The sequence below is a fragment of the Cebidichthys violaceus genome, unplaced genomic scaffold, assembly GCF_023349555.1.
Source record: "Cebidichthys violaceus isolate CVI_PGR_0920_01 unplaced genomic scaffold, fCebVio1.0.p SCAF_22, whole genome shotgun sequence".
Taxonomy (NCBI): Eukaryota; Metazoa; Chordata; class Actinopteri; order Perciformes; family Stichaeidae; genus Cebidichthys; species Cebidichthys violaceus.
The window spans coordinates 3,294,596-3,316,748 of NW_027176395.1; the positions used below are offsets into that span (position 1 = coordinate 3,294,596).

Below are 22,153 nucleotides of genomic sequence, written 5' to 3' on the forward strand. Positions count from 1 at the left end.
CACATGCACAAAGAAACGCACAGATGCAACATGCGCACACCGATGCACTCGCACAGACACGCACGCGCGCACACATGAACACAACGCACACACCCTTCCATTCTGCAGCTAAGATGGGTTTTCAACGATTTAGTCCTGACATGTCGCAGCGATGAGGGCTCTGCTGCCACGCGAAGATGTCCCGTCACTCCCAACGGCTCCCTCCTGCACCCTGATGTCACGGCGGGTCGACAACATCATTACTCATCACATCACCACTGAAAGACATGCCTAGTGCAGCACTATATCACTCCCATATTGATATGTTGGTTATAGTAGTATATTCAATGTACTGTATGAGAACATTATTTCATATAAACACGTCCACGGTTTCATAGATCACTTTTATATTCACATGCCCACTTTATCACTAGATCACCGCCATATCGACACCCACTATAAATTGTACGTCACTTTCGTTTGTCACAAATCCACTGAGTCATAGAAAAAAACTTTTTTTTTTTTTTCTTTTTTTTTTTCAGCTGATATGTGCACTTTGTTGTAGACTTCGCTATCGTTTGCGTAAGCCTGCATCCTTTTTCAAATCATTTTCATGTTGACCCGTCGCGGGCCACTTGTTTCTGTCACGTCTGATGCCGCCCCGTTGGACTTGCGAGGGACATACTCAATATCAAAGTTGCTCTTATGGCGTCCTTTCCCTCGGCTCCAGGCGAACAGAAGCAGGAAGCAGAAGATGACCACACCTAGGAAGGACAGGCAGCCCATTGCTGTAGATATAATGATAGTCTTGATGTCTATGGGGACTGTCATGTTGTACAGTACTGTCCCATTACCCCATGTGCTGTTAGAGTCTGTCAGATAGTTTGAGCTCCTGTTGCTAAAGTGAGATCTGTCCCCAATGCCCATGCTCTTCACAGCTAAAGAGGCCGACAGGCTGGCGTTGCCAGCAGGGTTGCTGGCAATGCACAAGTACACACCGCTGTCATGCAGCTCCGCTTCCTTGATCTCCAGGGTACCATCTGGCTGGACTTCCACCCTGCCGCTGCTTTTGGTTGTGATGGAGCGTCTGTGAGGTGTAATCCACACCACTGAGGGCCGAGGCGCTCCCTCCGCCGTGCAGCTCAGGCGGGCCGGCTGACCCTCATCAGCCATCAGCAGCTGGGTCGTGTTGGGTCCGATCCGGGGTTTGGTGCAGGTCATGTATCTGGAGACCAGAGGCTCCTTGAGGTCACGGAGCGGTTTCCCCAGGAGGTGCTCCGGGGCGCTGCACTCTGGCTGCACATCCAGAATCTGCAGAGAGGGGGGCTTATGGCTATTGAGCAGCCAAAGCAATCTGCAGTCGCACACTAATGGGTTTCCACCCAGACAGAGCCTCTGGAGGATGTCTGGCGAGGCAAACACTCCACTCTCCAAAGAGTCCAGGCGGTTCTGTGACACATCCAGTAGCTGCAAAGATTTGAGGCCCACGAATGCAAAGGGCTCAATAGAAATCAGGTGAGACCCTTGTAGGTGGAGCTCCAGCAGATGTGGGAGTTGGCCCAGCTCTCCCTGATGGATGTGCTGGATGCGGCAGTAGGACAAGTTGAGATGTGTGAGGTAGGGCAGGTTGCGCAGTGCCGCGCCGGGGAAGGCAGACAGGTTGGTGTTGGTTATGAACAACGTTGTGAGGTTGAGGCCGTGCAGTGAGAGGGGAGGCAGTGTGTCCAGCCAGGGCCAGTAATCGATCTCTAGTCGGCGGAGACGCGATAACCTCTTGAAGGAGAAAGGCTTTAGAAAACTAATGCTCAAGTAGCGCATGCGCAGTTCGACCAGGCTATGCAGGTGTGCCAGAGCATCGGTAGGAACCACGGTCAGATTGGAACGTTCCAGGGTCAGACTTTGGAGTCCAAGTAATCCCGTGAAGGCCCGCTGAGAGATGAAAACCAGTTCGTTGTCGCCCACCTCAAGGGACGTCAACCTGCGCAGATCTTGGAAGGCATGATCCAGGAGAACCACCAGTCGGTTGTGGCCGAGGTCGAGGCGGGTGAGGTTGGTCAGGCCCGACAGCACGCCGGCGGGAACCAGCTGAAGCAAGTTGCTGCGAAAGTTGAGCGAGCGGAGAGAGAGCTGAGAGCGGAATGAGCCGGGCTCCACCACGCTGATGAGGTTGTCGCTGAGGTCCAGGTCCTCCAGCTGCTGGAATGAGGAGAAGTTGTCCGGCGTGATGATACGTAGCTTGTTCTTGCTGAGGTCCAGGACGCGCGTCTCAATGGGGATGCCTTCAGGGATGCTGGGCAGGCGCTTGCGGTGGCAGCTGACCGACTTGCTTTGAGCGGAGCACTCGCAGCGGGCGGGGCAGCTCAGGGTCGGGCTGGCCAGGAGAAGCAGCAAGGCCCCGCCCAGGAAGAGGTGGCAGTGGTTCAGGGCTGGGTGTCGCATGTCTCTTTTACCCACGTTGCCCTCTGTCATGGCACAGCTTCTTGTCCATACAGAGCACCATCACGAACAAGCCCTGCAAGACACAGTACACGAACAAAAAATGTGTTAGAATACTCCACACTCGGCTCGGCTCAGTCTGTCTTCACCTACTCTCGCCGCCTTTTTACATTTTCAACCTTTTACACTTTATGTCTCTTTAAACTGCCAAGCCTTTTCTCCCTTAATGAACTGTCTCTTTTCCTGGCAAGGTGGATAAAATGGAATTAAACTCGCAGCAGGGCACAGCAAGAGAAATATCAGCTGCGGAAAAATGTGAACGTTCATCAACTGTGTTAGCACAAAAGGTTGCAGGCTAACTGGTGGCTGTTTCGTGAGGATGGAAAATGTTTCGGGCCGATGGCGAGAAAAGACCCCTCGTTAGAGTGCAGCGAGGCTAAATGCCCATGTGGGTTCGGTGTTTGCTGCATATGTGCGACTGTGGAGCTCGCAACAACGATAATGGTGTGTACATGTGTGTGTGTGTGTGTGTGTGTGTGTGTCTGAGGGGGTGGGGTGGAGTTCAAACTAAAAGACAAACTGAACAGGAAATGAGATGGGAAGCTTATGTTGGCTCCTACAAGTGAATCCACAGAGTTACAGGCTCATTGTTTCATTTTACGTTTCTATATTTATCGCTTAAAAATGATCAATTAAAAAAAGAAAGAAGCAAGCAATGGGCACAAGATAACAGCTGCAGACATTATCATAATCCCCACAACAGTTTACATTTGCGTCATCGCTCCATTGCTCAGATTTCGTTGACTGGCTGCTTCTTTGTCTTCTGTATTTTGTTGTATTTCTGCTGCGTTAGTTATTCCTGAAATGACCCGGCCCTTTTTTTTCCCCAAAGCAATCAGTAAAGTGGTATATCGCGATAGAGCCGCATGACGTTCAAATGTGTGCGCATCACTCGCAGGCTAAACCTCAGTCTAAACAGCGAGGCAGGGTAACACCACTGCAGTCGCTCGTCTCTGTAGCACACACAGCCTCAGCTCGTGGAAGCATATTGGTACGGCAGCACTTTCTGCTTTGCAAAGCAGGATAACTGCACGTTACATCTGAAAACCAATTCACAAAATAAAATCTGCGAAGTTTGAAGTGGCTTTGATTTGTGCATTTATTTTCTTTTTTTTTTTCTTCTGTCATTTCTTTTACATTTTGTTCATTTCCTCTGTGAAACGTGGCCCCGGGCTTCTACAGGATAACGGCAGGGTAACGAGGGGAAGGATGCACAGTTCAACTGTTAAACACTATGTTCTCCGAGAGCCATGCCTCCTCACGGCTTGGAAAGACACAGCCCTTGACAGAAGAAAAAAAAAACACCTTCCAGCAGCCACAGGTTGTTGAATTGGCAGATGGCTGTGTAGACAGTGAGGCTGACCATAATTGCCTCATTACCGGTCGTATCCGCATTCCGCTCATGGCCATCTTTGCCAATTAGGTGTGCAAAACGTCAGGCACATCTGTGAGCGCTTGGAAAAATTTGGAGCGCACGTCGCAAAGGCGAAAGAAAACATGCTAGAAATATGAAAGGGTGTCTTTAAAAAGAAAAAAAGAGAAAAGGCGCTCAGACTGCTCGCAGATCTCCCCAGCAAAAAGGCAAGTAGATGATGAGTGCACAGACAGACACACACTTTGATAGTGAAGTGAGTGACATTCAGAAAATAGCCGAGATGAGGCAGAAGGAGTCGGAGAGCACACACACACACACACACACACACACACACACACACACCCTCCTCTTCCCCACAGCACTCACCCCTCCACTCGGCTCAACAGCTGCACCGCTCGCATCTCCATATCTCCCCTCTTTCTACCTATCGCTGTTTTATCTCTCCGTCCTCCTGTTTGCACATCTTCCACCTTACTCCTCTCTCTCTCTCTCTCTCTCTCGCTCTCTCTTTCGCTCTCTCTCTCTCTCTCTCTCTCTCTCTCTCTCTCTATCTCTTGCCGGTCCTGTCTGGTCTGGCAAAAGCCCGAGTCCGTTCATCAGTCCCTCCTGCAGGCTGGGTTTTCTATCGATCGCAGCGCAGAAACATCAGATGCCAGGAATGTAGCCTTTAACAAAGAGCAGGCCGTTGCCACAGCAACTACAAACCCTTACTCCCATCCGCTCTATGTTGTCTGCCAATCACATTAACGAAAATAAAAAAGAGGAAGAAATAGATATAGGCGGGCGACGTTTTAAAAAACATTTAAATTCCTTTGGTCCTTGCGTTGAGAGAACATACAAATTGAATACATCCCTGTAAGTTCAGTTTCATTGCTCTAGCAGAGCCCAGTTTAAGGTGTTTCCAATCTGTCATTCTGGCCGCCTTGCTATTTGTCGACCTGTCTTGTTGCCCATCCATCTGGTGCTCTGGTAACTATCTCTGTCTGTCTACCTTATTATCCGTCCACAAGCCCACTTCTGTCTTTGTGTATTTATCTGTCTGCCTTTGCCCGTCAGCCCCTGTTCCTCTCTGCCTCTCTGTTTAATAATTACAGTCCAGTTGTCTGCTGCTGCGGTGGGGAACTGCTCTGGTGATCTTGTCGGAGAGCTGCGTGTCATGCAGCACGCAGTGCTGAAAAACACTACGGCCTTGTAAGTTATTTAAGCTCATATCGGAAAGAAAAATCATGATAAAAATGACTATTGTTGTGTCCTATTTATGAAGTTAAACCTCAGAAGAAAGACAGTTCAGGATCCATGATAGGCCACTGGAAAAACAGGAATTACTCGAATAACTGTAAATGTATTTAGCACGATTTTTATGCATTCAAAAAACGTAATACTCAAAAACAGACTTATTTACAGTTCATCTCAAGGTTTCACAGTGCAGAAACTGATAAAATAAAGACTTAAGACACAAATGCTATTTCAGCACTTGTTCAAGTGCATTACCTTGAAAGCTTTGATCCTGCTGAAGACCAGCAGTCTGTTTCATGTCCGTAATCCATATCTGGCATACAACAGCTTTTTGTTTTCAGTTGTTTTGCCTTTAAGACATGCTTCTCCCACCACAGAGTGACGGAATGGACAGTAGCTACAGGTTGACAGAATTTAATACGACATAATAGTATGTGATCCTACAAGTCTATGTGGCAGAATGTGGTTTCAAAGCAAATCAAATTAAATATCTTTCAAACACGGCTAAGATTAAAAGAAACAAGTGCTGAAAGAAATGGTAGCTTCTGCAGCTGATATTTTCTTTTGTGTTTTGTGGCAACTGTTGGAGATTTAGTAGGTTGTTTTAACGAGGCCTCTATTTTTACAGCTAAATACTGTAGAAATTAAGCTTTTTTTCAGGCTTTTCCGACAATGACAGTTGGTGGAAGGAGTGAAAGCCAGATGGGAATAAAAATGTCTTCCAACACGGAGTAAGGAGAAAGAACAGAAAGCTGCCGGGCACATTGGAAACGTGGTCACGCATTGAAGAAACACTACACGGAACAATTAAAAGTAACATTTCGAAGGATTACAAAGTTGTGCTTTGTGATCTCATTGCTTTGCCGTCATTAAACCACAGCATCACATCTAGTGGCACATTAGCAGATAATTACACTGACCTTTTAGAGCCGCACCGATAGTTTTTATACTAGCATTGAAGAAAATGTGTCACGTCGTGCTCATAGTGGTAATTATCATATAACTCTGCAGTTCCCCTCAGTGCTAAGGAGCATTTTTATCTCTCATCTCATTGCTTAGGTTCTTACGTCCAAAGACTGTTTTCATTTTTGATAAACCCATTGTTATCCCGAAAACAAACGGACATGGTTTCTGAAGGCCCATTGCTCCTAAAATATACACTTTTCATGTAACGAACAGAGGCACCTCCCGCCCCTCTCTGTCTCTGGTTGGCTTACCCTGATATTCTTACCTTAAACCGAACCAATCTCACTCCTAATGCCTAAAGCTAGACCAACCCAACCAACAAAAGCAACAAGTAATAAGAGCAGAATGGTGCATCATGCCTTAGCCGGGCAGAAACAAAAATTGGGACGGTCCAATAACATAATTCTGCATGATAACTAGCCGTTTGTTGCAGGGAGAGTGTGTAGCTTCATAAGAATGGGCGGTCCTTCATTGCCCTTTATGCCTCCTGGCATGTAGGGCAGCAACAAAAGTCTTCTACTCCCGTCTGTCCTGGGCGAGTCTCTGGATGGTGCGCCATGAGGTTTCGGCTCTGCATCTCTTTCTCCACAGTTCTTCTCCATGTGTTTCTTGGTCGGCCTCTTTTTTCTTTTCCCTTCTGGTGTCCAATGTAAGGCTGTTCTTGTAATATCAGCAGGGTCTTTTCTCAACACGTGTCCTATCCATCTCCATCGTCTTCTTATTAGGATGGTCTCCATGCATTCTTGTTGGCATTTGTCATATAGTTCTTTATTTGAAATGGTGTTTGGCCAGAAAATGTGCAGTATTCGTCTTAAACTCTTGGTGTGGAAGGTTGATAGTCTGTTGAGGTCTTCTTGTGTCATTCTCCAGCATTCAGAACCAAACAATAGCGTGGATAAAACACAGCTCTGATACAGTTTGAGTTTAGTCTTGATGGTGTACTGCTGTATCCTCCATATGTTATTTAGTACTTTGAAAGCGTTCCTTGCCTTATTAAGACGATTCTTGATGGCGGTTGTTTTTGGAATAATAATCGGGCTTTGGGTCTAATGGGACATTCTTTGGACTATTGGGGTGTTTGAATGAGAGGCCTTCCGAACAATAGGCAGTCCTCAAACTATAGCGGAGAACGTAGTGATGATATTTCCCCCATTAGAGACCAAATCAGAGCTAGATAAAGAGTGAATATTGGACTTTATGTCCAATATTCTCCAGTGTTGCTCCACGTCTGCTGGATGAGTAGATAAGCTGTTTGCTAACTTGACTTTATAAGGTGATAACACAATTACAATTAATAAAGGAAGTTAAAATATAATTTTACAGACTTGGAAGTTATCTATAGCACAAAATTGGGATGTGACTCACCACTCCAAGTGGCCTACATACAGCTATGCCTATAATAGGCTGATCCAGGCTGACCTAGGTGGCACACATACAGTACTGTCGTGGCGATTTCTTGACTCCCTTGGAGCCCATGCCATATCTTTTGGAAACACTTGGAGCCAACCGTGTCGCGGGCAAGACGGGAAAACACAAAAGATCCCATGGAATTCTGGGTAAATGGTAATGGAGAGGGGGGTCATTGAGAAGGGCAGCCTACAGGGTTGGGCGTTTTGGGATTTGCTTCTGAATTGGATTAGAGTCAGTGAAACTGTAGAAAATCTGACAGCCGAAAAAGCAGCTGTAGGGTGATGCATGAGTCACTGTGAGAGCGAGAGAGAGAGAGAGAGAGAGAGCGAGAGAGAAGAGGGAAGAATAAAGAGAGATAAAGCAGAAATACATGAAGAAACGAGGAAAGCCACGCTTACGAGATTACATAAAACCCTTGTTTGCTTGAGTTGACTGGGATTTCTAATGTGAATTTAACCGAGTAAAGCTCGAGAAAGCGATTCCTGCTCTTCTTGGAGATCTACGCTAACATTCAAAGCAACGCTCATGTTGATTTTAATCCGACGCGACGAGCACCATTACAGCCCCGTTCATTAACGCACCACTTTCCAGATCTACGTCTTCTTACAGGAAGACGAAGATGCACTGAGAAGAACTTAATTGGACTGTGCCAATTAGTTTTTAAAACTACTCCAAATTCCAGCATCGATCGCTTCAAAATGATTTATGAATTAATAATGACCCGTATTGACAGGATGTGCGCCCGCCCTCAGGTTGTCCATGGAATCGATGCTTTGTGTCGCATCTTTGTGAGATGTGTCGTCCGCAGTGCTGCGACTTTAAGCTAATGCTATTAGCACAGTTACCCCAATATGTGTGTGTGTGTGTGGTTAGGCAGACAGCATCATAGGCATGGGTGGCTTTAGCAGTGACTGTGCATAATAATCTCCACTATAAATCCTCTCTCCTCCTCTTCGCACCGCCTCACAAACATGAGGCTTTGAATTCACTTATTTTAGCGCCCAACTCCTCGGAAAGAAGCCATTGTTGTTTTCCTCAACATTAATCTTACCCAATACAACCTCTGCAAAGAAGTCTAATGCACACTTTTATTCCTAAAAAAAAGAAGAAAAAAAGAAGCATATATTTATTTTTAAATTTTTCATTTGTCACTTTGGATCATTGGAGTCGTAAACCGTGCACAGTATGCATTCATCCTGCTGTTTTCCCCTTGAAATATAAAACACGGGCATGCTTTGCTCATTTCCAGATATAATAGCGGGCATGAATAATGGAATTATTTCACATGAGAGAGTTCACATGTAGGCGATTATTGCCGCAGTGTGAGCACATAACACGACATACTCCGCATGATTGACCTGAAGCGACGCGTCGCTAAACCGATCGTTCCTTTCTTTTTTTAAAGCTTCTGCGCGTGGACGCACAAACAAACGTGCAAATTGTGTTTACGTCCCGCTAACTGTGTTTTACATGCAATTTGACTCTGATTCAGAGGGGGAGCTTGTTGTGATACACTGAATTAAGAAAGACAACATGAGGGATGCGCGTTCTATTCATCAAGTTGTCGGGACTCAGGAACTCGCCGCTGATTGCTCTTTCGTCCGTGTTATTACACAGAGGATGCAGAGGAGCAGACTTTGAAGCTTTGACACAAATGTGGATTGTGCAAAAAAACAATCCCCAATACTTTTAACATCGCCAGAGCTCAGATTAATGATAATTCGCTATGCATTCACAACAAATGCTAACAAGCCTTGTGCATTTTCTATTCTGGGGAGTCTGCACACCCACTGACCACCCTGCAGAGTGCAAAATGTCAGCGCGGTTTTCGGAACGCTGTTGGGAATCGGATGCTGAACCGTGCTCCTCGCGGCTAATTAGTGCTTTGTGCATTCAAACTCTGCCAATTAAGCGGCTCCTTTCCGCACTGCTGGCCGCGTTTCCTCCGAAGCCGTTGCCTTGTTGAGCCGTCAACCGCGCATCTTGTCTCCCGCCGTGTGGCTTGTTGTACGTCTGCTGTGCCGCAGGCTCACAAGGGAGGTTTCTTTACCCTGCAGTCTCTGGATTTAGAAAAGTCCAGTTAATACTTAGTCGGTGTTTGCTCATACTGACAGACAGGAAGGGGGGGGGGGGGGTAGTGCTGCTAAACTACAGCCCCCAGAGGTGAAAGAAAGAGCACAAACAGTCTCACTTTTAAATTCAAAGCTAAGCCCCTTTCAGACATGCTTCCTGTTACATCAACCCAATCTCAGGAGGAAGGTGTATAAATAGCACAAACATTTTACATTTATACATTTCATTATAACACACTTTAGCTGTTATGTTGAGGCAACAAAACCTCTTAGTTAGGTTTAGGAAAAACATTGCGGTTGGGCTTTAAAATAAGTTTGACATATAAGTCTAACACGTTCGAAAACATGATGGCTGCCACGGCAACCTCGCCAGCTCAGGACTTATGACATTTCAACATGGTCTGAATCCAATGCTGTCAGATTAACAACAAGCCAAACAACTGTGTGTAAAAGTACAGGTGTCACTTGAATTACCATCAGGCTCTCGCTCCGCACCGAACGTAAGACGTTAGCAACAAGCTGGTGAACACACTGAAGTGTTCCACAGCCAAGGAGACGGGTATTTCCCTCAGGACCTGGTGGAGATCAAAGCTGAGCTAAAAGGAGAGCGATTATCGGACTTTCAGGTAGATGCAATCACGACTGCAAAAATCCATGGTAATGACGCAAATCGCCCAGGTGGTCCACAAAAAATCAATTAAGATTAATGTCTTGGCATTTTACGCTCACGCCGGACATTCGCGAAGTCTTCAACAGTGAAATGTGTTTTAAATCCATCGCTGATGCGGCCTTTGGGAGAGCAGAAAGCATGCGGCGAGTGTATGAATTAACTCGCAATTATCTCTTAGCACCACCTAAAGTGAGAATTCCAATGTGTTATCTTCATGGTCTGGAAAAGTTCAGTCGATATTCGTGAAGACGAGCTGCTCTCTCTTAAAGCTGGACACCAAATACATTTCAGGGTAGTTTTTGAGTCACTCATTTACAGTAATAAATAAAAAAGCTTTAATTGATAAATGAATAAGCCATTAAGACTGCACTTTTAAATGCTAGTCAGCAATTAATTACTGGTGTTCTCTACAGATGCTTCTTCCAGAAGCCAAAGGACCAAAAAAAAAAAAAAAAAGAAGCCTATTAAGGTCCTTCTCCTTTAATTAATGAACTATTTAAGCTGCTCATCTATTAGCCGCCTGCCAAAGGTTTCCTCTTGAAATGTATTCCCCAACAAAACACCAACATGCACGCGCTCAAATCTGAGGCTGACAGTACAGGAAATTGTATATCAATATTCATACTACATTGTACGTTTATCCTTTATATTCTGCAGCAGCGTAGTCACTGAAGGACAGTCACGCAGTAATCATATTGTGCGATGTGATTGCTTGCAAAGACGCCATTGCTTTATTTCAATGGCTGCTTAGGTTTCCTCCTAAAGGGATAATCTGGTTTTGCACGCTGTGTCGACTGGCATTACGTTTCTCTACCTGTCTCGTTTTTTGTGGAACGGTAGACTTTTTTTTTCTCTCACCCTGAGCCTCTTGTTGTTGCTTATAAATCACAGTGTTACTTGAAGGACACTCAGCATATTAGGTTCCTGTCTAATTTTAGTCTCGGAAGGTAGAGCTCATCCATTTTTCATGGTATATGTGTACCAACACGGATTCACAGGCCTCTTCCCCATTCACCAAAATAAGTCTTAGCATATTACAGCTGGTTTTTTTTTTACAATCCCTGCAACCATTCTAATAAAGTTATCTTCGGCAAACAAGTTCAGTGTAATGCATTTTTGAAAAGTGCTTTATCGTTCAGTTCCAAGTTCCGCCATTCCGAGGCTCGCTGCAGCTGGGGCAGGGGTGGAGGATTATCTTCCTTTTAAGCTCGTGTGAAATCCTAACAAACTTATTAAACACCCCAAAAATAGCACACATACGAGGTTTTTTTTACCTAACGGAGAGAAAATCTGCACACAATGAAACGTCCCGGTGAAGGAGAGCTCCCGCCGCTATACATTTCAGGACTCTAGTCTCCTTCGATTCCAGATGACGCCAAACCACGACGGCAAAGAGGCGTCGCCACTTGAAAAGGTCAAGTGTTAACTCGCATTCATTCAAAAAGAAAGAAAAAAGGAAAAGGGAAAAGGAGCCCGCTGGTGTTAGGCGGTCTCTTGTTGTCAACGTGTGTGCCACAAAACTCAGGGGAGGCATTTGTACTGTCCGAGTTGGGGCCTGTTGCAATTATATGTTGACCACATCGATCGCAAGTATTGATTAAAGCCCATCCTCGATTTTAACATTCAACAGACGCTTCTCTGGATCTCGGAGGAAATGGGAACAATGGAAAGTGCTTTCATTTGAAAAGAGCCAGGAACCTCATAAATAAGGCATTTGTATTTACTTTGAATAGAGAAAACAACGATGGCTTCCTGCGTCGCGTGTCTGTGTTGTGTTCATGAGAACTGATGCTTTGATAAGAGTTAATACAAACAGCTGGATTCAATTACTGGCAGAGATAAGCAGATGTGATGCAATAGCCTTCTACAGATGGCATATATCAAAAGAATCGGGTTCAACCCATCATGGCAGTACAACGTGAATACCTTGCTCTATGTATATAATATACATATGTGTTTCTGCATGCATGTATAATAGGAATGTAATATGAATATAGTATACACACACACATGTCTTATTTATGTAAAATATTGGTAAAAATGATTATTAACTAAACACATAAATAAAATAAATATATATATTTTTTACTTAAACAAACAATTGAGATTGGCTTAAATGAAAAATATATGACACAATAAAAAAAAAATCATATATATATATATATATGTATATATACATATATATACACAAATTTGATTTCCATGATGCATCAAAAGGTTTATTAAAAACCTCAATTTAAAAGAAAAAAAAATTGGATAATTATTTAATCATGAGTGGCATTGATCTCCTCACCGTTCCCTTAACTGTGTCTGTTTTTTACATGCATGCTCTACAATCAAAAGATGTTCTTTCTTTATTATTCTATGTTATTCTTCCTTTTGTTTGTCAAATCCCTTCCGGCTCGCTCCCTCCCCAGCTTCAGGCCTCTCATTCAGTCGGAGAGAAGATGATTCATCTCTGTGAATGAGAGGGGCCCACAGTTAACAATACTCCATTCGCATCAGAGTGCTAATAATTAAGGGATTAACTCGTGCAGTTTGAATAAAAGTTTTCAAATTCAGTGCTTGGGGACGTCTATTTTCTGCACACCACCTCTGGGTCACTGCATGCATTTCCTTCATTTCCTCTCGAAAAATAAATCACTTCAGCTGGTAGACATTAGGTATCGGAAGCTAAAGCAAGATGCTCCTGACAGCTCGTGTAATTAATACTAGCTTTAAAAGTCACTCACTTCCTATTAGATACCAAGGGATTTGCATTCGTAATATGCTCTCATTACAAATTTCTTTCTCTTAGAACTTGCACTCCTCTCATTCCCTGGAAAGTCTCCTCCACTTACAAACTATGTCAGTGTGGGACCTGCTATTTTCTCCGTATTCAGCTGCACATATTCTAGGAAGTAATTTTGCCTGTTCCCAATCATTAACAACAAGAATCTGACGGAAGCCTGAATGCTGGGTGGTACTGTGGAGCGGCTCGTTTTTTTTTTTTCTTCTTTCCAGACAGATGTTTGAACTCGTGTGGACGTTTCGTGCCAAAGCCGCAACATGTTCTCCCTGGCTTCAGATCAGTTTTCTTGCTTCAGCTTCAGGGGGGGGGGAGAGAAATAAGCTGCAGCATCACTTCGCATCCACATCGGTTTGTTTCAGTAACCAAAGTTTTAAATACCATTTTGTGAAAGGAAATTCTTAACGCTCTCTCAAACCTGATATATTCCAAAAATGAGTCAGTTTCTCCACTGACAATACAACAAATTGTTACCCCCAAAAAACAGGTTGAAGAAACTTCCCCTGAAGGTTTTTGAATGATTTTGTATTCGCCTGAGGAACAAAATGTCTCTTCGTTCTGCTGCCAATCACCACACGAATACGCTTTTGGCTTCGAATCAAAACCCATTCACTACAAAATACACATAGCGGCAGTAAATATTGGCAGTGTTAATACCAGTGTGTACTGGAGGCGGGAAACGTCCGTTTTTTCCTAGAGAGCCCCCTTTTAGTCGCCGTCATCTTTTTACATCCGACCCTCAGCAAAGGATTAGGTGCTCTGCACTGGCACTGAATAACACGGGGGGGATTAGCACTTTCGCCTGTCACCAAATCATTCTGACGGATTAGCAATCGCCACCGTCGCTCCGGGAGAATTCACTCCGGGCTCCAAGTCGGGCCGTGACGGCCAAGGTGACACTGGAGTGAGGGGGAAAGAGTCGGACCCCCTTTTGTGTCTGACAAGAGTCTGGCGCCGCGCTCAGCACGGACAAACGTTAGCATGACGGACACGCAGTGGGAGCTGTCAATGGACAGCGTGAGCATCAGGTGGGCTCGCATGCTGTCTGTCGGCTACAGGTAAAAGGGGGTCACTTCCGTCAGTGGCACTCCCCCCCCAAAAAAATACGACTCAACTAACTCTACTCCCAAACAACCTAGGGTCCTAGCTAATCTTGTGCTTCTTGTACTTCTTTGTTGAGGCACAGAAAAGTACAGACCGTTAAGTAGTGCATCAGGTGTTGGCTGGCTTTTGTACTTGATGGCGACGGAGGGTTTGAACAAAACATTTTGTTGCCCCCGAGGGCCCCCGCAAACAGGTTAATCCTTTCCATGGCTCCACACAAAACACATTTCACTCCAACGAGCTTAAAGGCTTCCCTCCCTAAACAGTAAACAAAAGCCAAATCAGTTTTTTAGCAATTTAAGTATTTCGCAAGGTGATTACTTCTGAGATTACCTCGAGACGGTTCTGTTTGCCACGTTTGCACAAAGGGCCGCTGCATGATGTCTGTCAGAATTAAACACATTTTTGAATCATATTCTTGTAGAGCTTCCATTACACTTTTTTTCTTGATGCAATATCCTCGTCGTTACTGAACGTAGAAACACGAAACCCTGCCAGATTATATTGCCATTCTGTAGATTTACGTTAGCCGATGCTATTGGGACGAAGCCTGTCGGAGCGGGAGTGAATTCAAACGCCTCGTCACCGCAGTTGTAAACAAAATGCGATCTATAGTTGATGAAAACATTTTTTAAAGTAGAAGTAACATTTTGTACTTTGAAAATGAATGGGACTTTTACTTCGCAGACCAGGGGCAACTGGAATAGCTCCTCCCTTACAACTCTATTCATGCAACTGTTTATTTGGAGCAATAACTCAAAAAATATAAATTTTTCCTCAAATCACTCAGAAATGACCATAACACCGGTTTGGTTACGTTTTGTTTCAGTTCCTTTGGAGTTGGCTGAATGCTTCCACGGTAAACCCTTCTCCCCACAGCTTTTTGACGTCGGAGTTTCATTTTATGTAACTTTCCCGAAACTAACGATGATGCCCATTTCCTGCAGAGATTTGCTATGTGTGCAGGAGTGAGAAAGGAAGCAGGGTTCACTTTTTGAGCGTAGAAACCAGTGCAAATTCATGAATACTTTCCAGGAAATAGTGTCAGTGCGCCTATCGCCATATTTGACGATTCATTGCATTTAGCCTCTTTCTCTCTGCATGAACCCACTTTCAGGATCAGCACCTTTAGTCCATGCAGTCTGCCGTTTTTAGATTCTATCTATTATAGATCTATTATATCATTAAGCCACTTAAATTGTCAAAAAGAGTTTGTGTCCTGTGTGAGACCAAGTCAACGTTGATGTATTTTACCTCACATTTTTTTTACTTCCCTACTCTACTAATGGCGGTAATGTACAAACGTAACATAACGTATTTATTTGAACCCAAACCACAATCTTTTCCGAAACCCAACCAAATCGTATTGTTGCTTGAAGCTACATTGGAAGTTTATTTTGAAAGAAGACTGTATACACCCAACGAGAGGAAACGGGTTTATTTGGAAAGACTCCTTGAACCTGACTAGTGGAAAGTGACACGCCGTCCCTGACATGTCCAAAACTGACGCTAGAGCGTCAAAGTTTGACATTTAGGGCTGCTGACCAAGAGTTACTGTAAAAGAACGCACCAAAGCCTGGCATCTGATAAGTTGGAACCAGTTCACAGGTTTGCTCGATAAATGAGTTTAAATCGACTAATCCATTAATGGCATTGTTTGAGCACTACTTCAAACAGAAACAAATTTCTCGTCAGATCAGCATGCTTCAGTTGGACCAGCAGTGTGTTCTGGTCAGCGGTAAAGATCAGTAATTACTTAGATCCCCTAATGTGTCTGTTCTTCAGGTGAAAGTGTTGGCGCAATAAAAGCACCGACTGCAATATAGTGTTTGTGGATCTCTAACTACAAATGTGACAGAAGCCTGAGGCTCACTGAGACTGAGAAGCTCGTCTCCTGTGATTTGTTTACGACCAGAATGCCGATCCACAGAATGAATGCAACCGCATCAAATGAGTCTGTGAGTGTGTGTGTGTGTGTGTGTGTGTGTGTGTGTGTGTATGTGTGTGTGTGCTCACTGGATACTTTCACAGGATATTACTTATACCTTTTACACCTGCTGCATAATTGGCTGCCCGCAAACACAACCGGAGACTGAACCCTTTTGGGAACGAAGCGGGTCTGGACCATTAAGATGTGCTTAAATGCACTGAAGTCCCCGGCTAACGCGCATTCGCATGCACCCATGAATATTCCACAACATTATGCACAAGTCTGATATCCACTTGAAAAGCCTTGTGACTAAGCGAGAGGGGAAGAAAAAAAAGAAAGAAAAAAATCCTCCCACTGCACAATGACTTTGAGTTGGTGGTACTATCTCTGCTCGGAGGAAGTGTGGTTTGGATAGAGCTTCTATTATATGTTTAAACAGTGTTTCCCTCATGCAGGCATCAAAAAAAAACGACCGGCAGCCTAAAAAAAGCAAATCTCCTGGGGGAGCTAGTTTAAAGACCATCCAGTTGAGAAAGTAGCACAGAAAACCATTTAGCTCGAGCTCCTTTTTTTATTTATTTATTTTTGACGAAGTGAAGCCACGCGGTTTCCTGCAGACGTCTACGCTCAGCGGCTGAGCTGTCCCAGCACTGTGACTCTTACAAATTGTACTATTCAGAAAAATCCAAAGCATATGCCAGGAAATCAATACAGAGGAGCTGAGGACAAAGGGGCCTCTGTAGCAAAGCCCCTGTCTCACACAGGATGGAGGACTACTGGTGGCATGCATCAATTAGCACCTCATCTATTTTCTATCAACGGAACACAGAGCTGCAGAGTAAATAGTGGCAGCTGCTCTGTCTAAGCAATGGATTCTACCCTTTTTTTTTAAAATTTTTCTTGGGCCCAAGTCAGAGCACTGTACGAGTGATCTAAGGCAAGAAGAAGGCTGCAGTGGAATTATGAATGGGCCTTTTCCTCATGCAACCTTGATTCTTCCTTTGTCCTTCACGTAAGCGTTTTGGAAAGTTGGGCGACGGACTTTTATCCCATTTTAGTCTCTTCTGTTGCTGGAGGCGTGCCTTAACACCGCATCCTACCAATCTGTTTAACATACAAGGAGCACCCGGACTGGGGTCCCTGGGGATCCCATGAATGAACCTATTTCTTCTCAAAACATCACGGCAGTGTATTGTTTTTGCACTTCTGAGTCTCTGGACAGATTTGGTGTTGCGGATGGTGTGATCACATCGCAATACGGTCTCTAGTTAGTTATGTAATTAATGTCGTCTGAAGAAAAAAAAATAAAAACTGATGATTATTTTAGGGAAAGTTACAGTTCATTTGCATATTTGTGTAAAAAAAAGGAAAACAGACAGAGCACACAAGGAAATGTGTGTCTGTGTGTGATAGTGTGTTAATTTGGACACACAGCAAACATTTTATCTGTCTATTCTATTATATCTATTGAAAATGGAATAATTGGGAGCTTTTGACTGGTGTCCTGCATGTAACCAATACGTTGGTATTTAAAATTTTATATAAAAACACTGACAAGAGTGGCATGAAGTCATGAGGAACTGACTGAGGAATAGAAAAAGCACCTGTGAGATATGATGGTCTGTACCCAAATAGTATTCAGATTTTTTTATTTTTTTATGCGACGGTTACTATGGATACTGTGTTATTACTATATTTTATTTCAACTCACTGGAAAATGATTTGAAGAGTTTGGGTATCGAACACATGTTTTCGATCTAAAGACAAGGATCCTGATGACGTCCTCTGCTCAGTCACATCTTTAAGACAAACCAACTCATATTCTCATGTACTGGTTTTAGTGCAGCGCCCTCATGAGCCTACAGAAGACTGTAGAAATAATAGAAAACTGCACAATAGTCTTCAACGGTGATCGTCCCCGTTTTCAAAAATAATTTTGAGACAACCACAATTCTAAGCAACTTTTTGGGGGATGGAAAGAGAGTAAATAACACATGAAGAGATGTTGATTTGAGAGACATGAAAAAATATTATCTGAATGTGGCAAAGCCCAGTGATCAAGGTCCTGTCCATGTGGGAATGCTGAGTGCACTCTGCTAGTTCCCTCTCCTGTAATGTCCCATTAAAACTGATAAATGACCGGAACCATTACAACCACTTAGTTGCTCACAGAAATAGTATTCTTTCTTTTCAGAGAGCCATCAGCAACAAATTGCCTAATTCGTTCACTTCAAGCTTTTGTGGCTCAACAAGCCATTGGTGTTTGGCTTAGGTTAGTATGTGGATTTCTCCTTTTCTATTGGAAATTGGACTCAATGGACCACAATGCAATGCAGCCGAACACTATTTATAATTCAGGAAGAGACGCGTACTTTTTCCTATGCCGGGATATATTGCTCTCTTCATTGCATTTCTGTTTTTTTTGTATTAAACGCTGTGTTCTACACCGACATTTAAAGCCCATGCTGCTATGATCATGCCATATATCTGGGAGTAGTAAAAAGGCGTTCTGTGAGATGAACAAAGGCTTCACCTGTACTGTATGAAGTGTGAAACAGACGAGGCGCTTTAAAGGGAACAAAAAGATAAATTACAACACCGTGTCACACCAGAAATCCCTTAATGCACTTAACAAGAGAATAATGGCATATTGTGCAACACTGCAAGTGTCTGCGGGTGAAATAAGAGGCAATCCTCTCGTGAAAACTCAAGACTTCGGGGAAATTTAAGTGAAAGGAACCGAATTGTTTTTAAGTAAAATACTCCGGCAATCGTTCTTCCTCTAATTAAGCCCGTGGTGAGTTACTGAGCAAACTATGTCTCCAAACAGATGAGAGAAGGGACCGTTACCCACAATGTCCTAAATAATCTTCTCAGTTCATGAATTACATTTAGTAGTTCAAGCTTTGAGTGCATTAAAAAAAAAAAAATCTGTAATCCACTCGACATGATGTTGAAGGTTTTGCCCTTTTTCAACGTCTAAAGAGCATTTTGCTAGCTAAGGGACCGCAAAGTAAGGAAGCAGGAGATAAAGGGCTTGTGTTTAGTCTCTTCATCAATCACAGGTGTGTTTTGGGGCCAACATGAATCAAACCAATCACGTGTCTGAGTGGCATGTCCCATTCAGAAGCCCTTTAAAGTCAGGTGCACCTGCAGCTAATGCAATGCTCCTTAAATGTCTGATCCTGCATTGAAAATGTTGTTTTTGAAAGGCTATAAATATATTATTTTATAAGATAAAAACATGTGAACATATTTAGGAATTTATTGTATGTATCTTTTTTTCGATATATTTTAATTTTTGGTATTTACAACTTTCTGAAGTTGTCGGAAATGTTAGCAGTAATATTAGTGTAGCCTGACCTTTACCTGCAACTGTGCAGAAATACCGGCTTCAAACAAAACATGAATACAAATGTTGATTTAGAATTCAAATGTCAGCGTGTCGAAGTGAAGCTATTCAGTACAGCCATGGAACTATCTCATATTGATGAGATCATATTCTGTTTACAGATTAGGAGGGCGTGACCCGCCCTGCATCACATTCAAGCGCTGGGATTGGCCAGGCGTCCATGCTCGCCGAGGTAGCAGTGACCCGATTTGTTCAGGTCCTGTGACCGATGCGCTATCCCGACACTAAATACTCCAGGTCAATGCCTAACTTGAACCACCTGTCTCTGCCTCAACCAGCCACGCATGGCGGCCCTTTGGGAAGGAATGCAATATGATCCATAATTACTTATTTGTCGCTGTCCATTGACGTGGGGTGCTGAAAGCGGAGGCTGCTTTACACAAAGGCTTGAAGTCTGCCACTGCCAGAGAGGCAGTGTGTAATGCAACAGTTTAAGATATACTATTGATGTCTTTTATGGCTGGTATTTATTCTATTTTAGCCATTAAATGGCTAAAATAGAATAAATGGTTAGCACCGTGGTTTGCACCGTCAATGGCAGAATCCGCCTTTCCCGCGCTGGATTGAAATAGCATGCACACGCACAAGGGATTCACAGAAATTGATGCATGCTCGCTCTGCACGAAATTCAAAAGATGTCGAATGGTCAAATAATGACGTTGACAATCTGGAAAAGCAGAATTTTTTTTTATTTATTTTTTTTAGGAGGAATCATATTTCAAGTACAAACAAAAAAAGAAACAAAAAAAATGTTCTAAAACTTTTTCTTTTCCGTCCCCAAGTGATCAATTAATGAGTCGTTTTGAACGCAACTTTAGAACTTGTGCTATTCAGATACTCTTAGCGTTTCCACCAGTAACCACAGGTGTCGCTAAATCAACCAGAACTGAAATCGTATTCTTAACACAGATAGAAACAATACCTTATTATTACCTAAAATCAATCTAAAATGTAAATCACCTTGCACCCACCCATCCAGATGCCCATCAGGTAAACACAGTAAGCTCTGTTGCTGTTGTCAGCACTGGTATCCGCCAGCTCAGCCGTTGCCAGGCTGCGAGCCACGTGGAGGCAATAGATATGCTCCAAGTTTCATATTGAGCACCTTTAATATGACACTGACAAAGAAAAGCAAAGACCTTGCAGGATAGATCCTCTTGTAAAACAAGTATTTTAAAATCCGTTGTACAAGGAGGTTCCATATTACTTTACAGAGAGGTGCATGCAATATAACCAAGTGACATTTGCTGTTTGCAGACTCTCTCTCAGCCTGTCTTTTTCTGTGAGAGCGGCATGCTGGCGAAATAACGGACAAGTCTCATTCTGCAGTGGATCCATTTCCAACACGGCTATGCTAATTAATCCCCAAAGCAGCTGACAAACACGGCGAGGACGACTGCTTGCACATTTCGCGAGATTAGCGAAATGCAACACATTCAGGATGTTCTCTCGTCGAATTGTCACCGTCCCAACAGCAGCGCTCTCTGTTCACTTAACCACTCCAAAAAGTGTGACATTCACATTGCTCCGCATTATTGGTTCTGCGGAATCTGGCTCCCCCCAAAACACTTTGTGCTTTTAGGGCAGGTTTCTACAGCCAGACGCTTCGATTGGTTCCGGTGTGTTTGCCAGCTGGATGGCAAGAATCTCGCAGCATTAAAGCAAATGCACTTATTTTGGCCAACGAGCAATTGCTTAAAATTCGCAGATCTTGCAATAATGCTGCACTCAGCAAGAGCGACAACATCCCATTTGCAGAGATCAGATCTCCCTATTTACTCTAAGATTCTGTTGGTAAGATTCTGTTTTGCTTGAAATTTATTAATTTTTTACATTGATAATTTGATTTTAACAGTTTTTTAAATTCCCGGTGAAAAAAAGGTTTCATTTTCGAGTATGAAAAGAAATTTTTGGATTTAATCAACTTCTATTTACATTCATAGTTAGGTGGCGGAATCATACAACTTCATAATCATTATCTTACGTCATCACATTATTATTCAGATTTACCTTCTACGTTCTTACATTCATTTTTTTGTTCAATTTCAGTATTTAAACATCCCCTGAAAACGTTCTTTTTGCTGACTTCCAGTAGTTCAACCTCTCTCCTAGCTGCAGTGATGTAGAAGTGTTCTCCCGGGTGTGTCAGTACACCATGACCTCACTGCTGGGTGTGGTTACTTCGACCACGTCTGACAGAGTTACATGGCTTGACTGCAGCTTCCGTTTCATTTGCTGAGGAGTTCTCTGCTGCTGAGATTTGCCACTGCTGTACAACGGAGGTGAGTGGAATTTGAATTAAATTATTTCTGCTGCTCCTTTGTCATCCTCTCCTCTCTGCCTGTCTTACACTATAAATACTTCTTCTTTTTTTTTCTGCACAGTCAGATAAAGCGAAAATTATTGATGAAAAGTCCTCCGTGGCTGTCTCCAGAATCTCTGAAGTGTTCAGGCAAACAACCCACATCGGTGCAAACTTTTCTGCACGGAGATGTTAAACACTTTGGAGAATATATTACAGGTCACACTAACTGGGAGACACACTGGGAAAACACAACACAAAACACTCCCCCCGTATGTCACTCAATGGAGAAAGTCACGCTCGACAATGACTTAAACCTTTAAAGTAACTCTTAGGTCACTTACTCTTTACCGGAGGGAATCAAAACGATGCCAGATGCCAAGGACAATTTGTCACTGCTTCTCGCCTGGGGT

General features: G+C 43.5%; 1 protein-coding gene across 2 annotated transcripts in view; it reads right to left on the reverse strand.

Annotated features, from left to right (window-relative positions):
* Positions 1-465: 465 nt before the first annotated feature.
* Positions 466-22,153, reverse strand: part of lingo2b (leucine rich repeat and Ig domain containing 2b) — a 32,473-nt gene continuing 10,785 nt past the window's right edge. Inside the window, exons 1-2 of one of the 2 annotated variants that reach the window (XM_068718081.1) lie at positions 4,217-4,793; positions 466-2,491 (exon numbers count right to left, since the gene is read on the reverse strand). In XM_068718081.1, coding sequence (XP_068574182.1) covers positions 580-2,448 — 1,869 coding nt within the window. In that variant the 5' untranslated portion in view covers positions 2,449-2,491; positions 4,217-4,793 and the 3' untranslated portion in view covers positions 466-579. Of the gene's footprint in view, positions 2,492-4,216; positions 4,794-22,153 lie in introns of those variants that run through there. The other variant, XM_068718080.1, reaches the window with a different exon arrangement.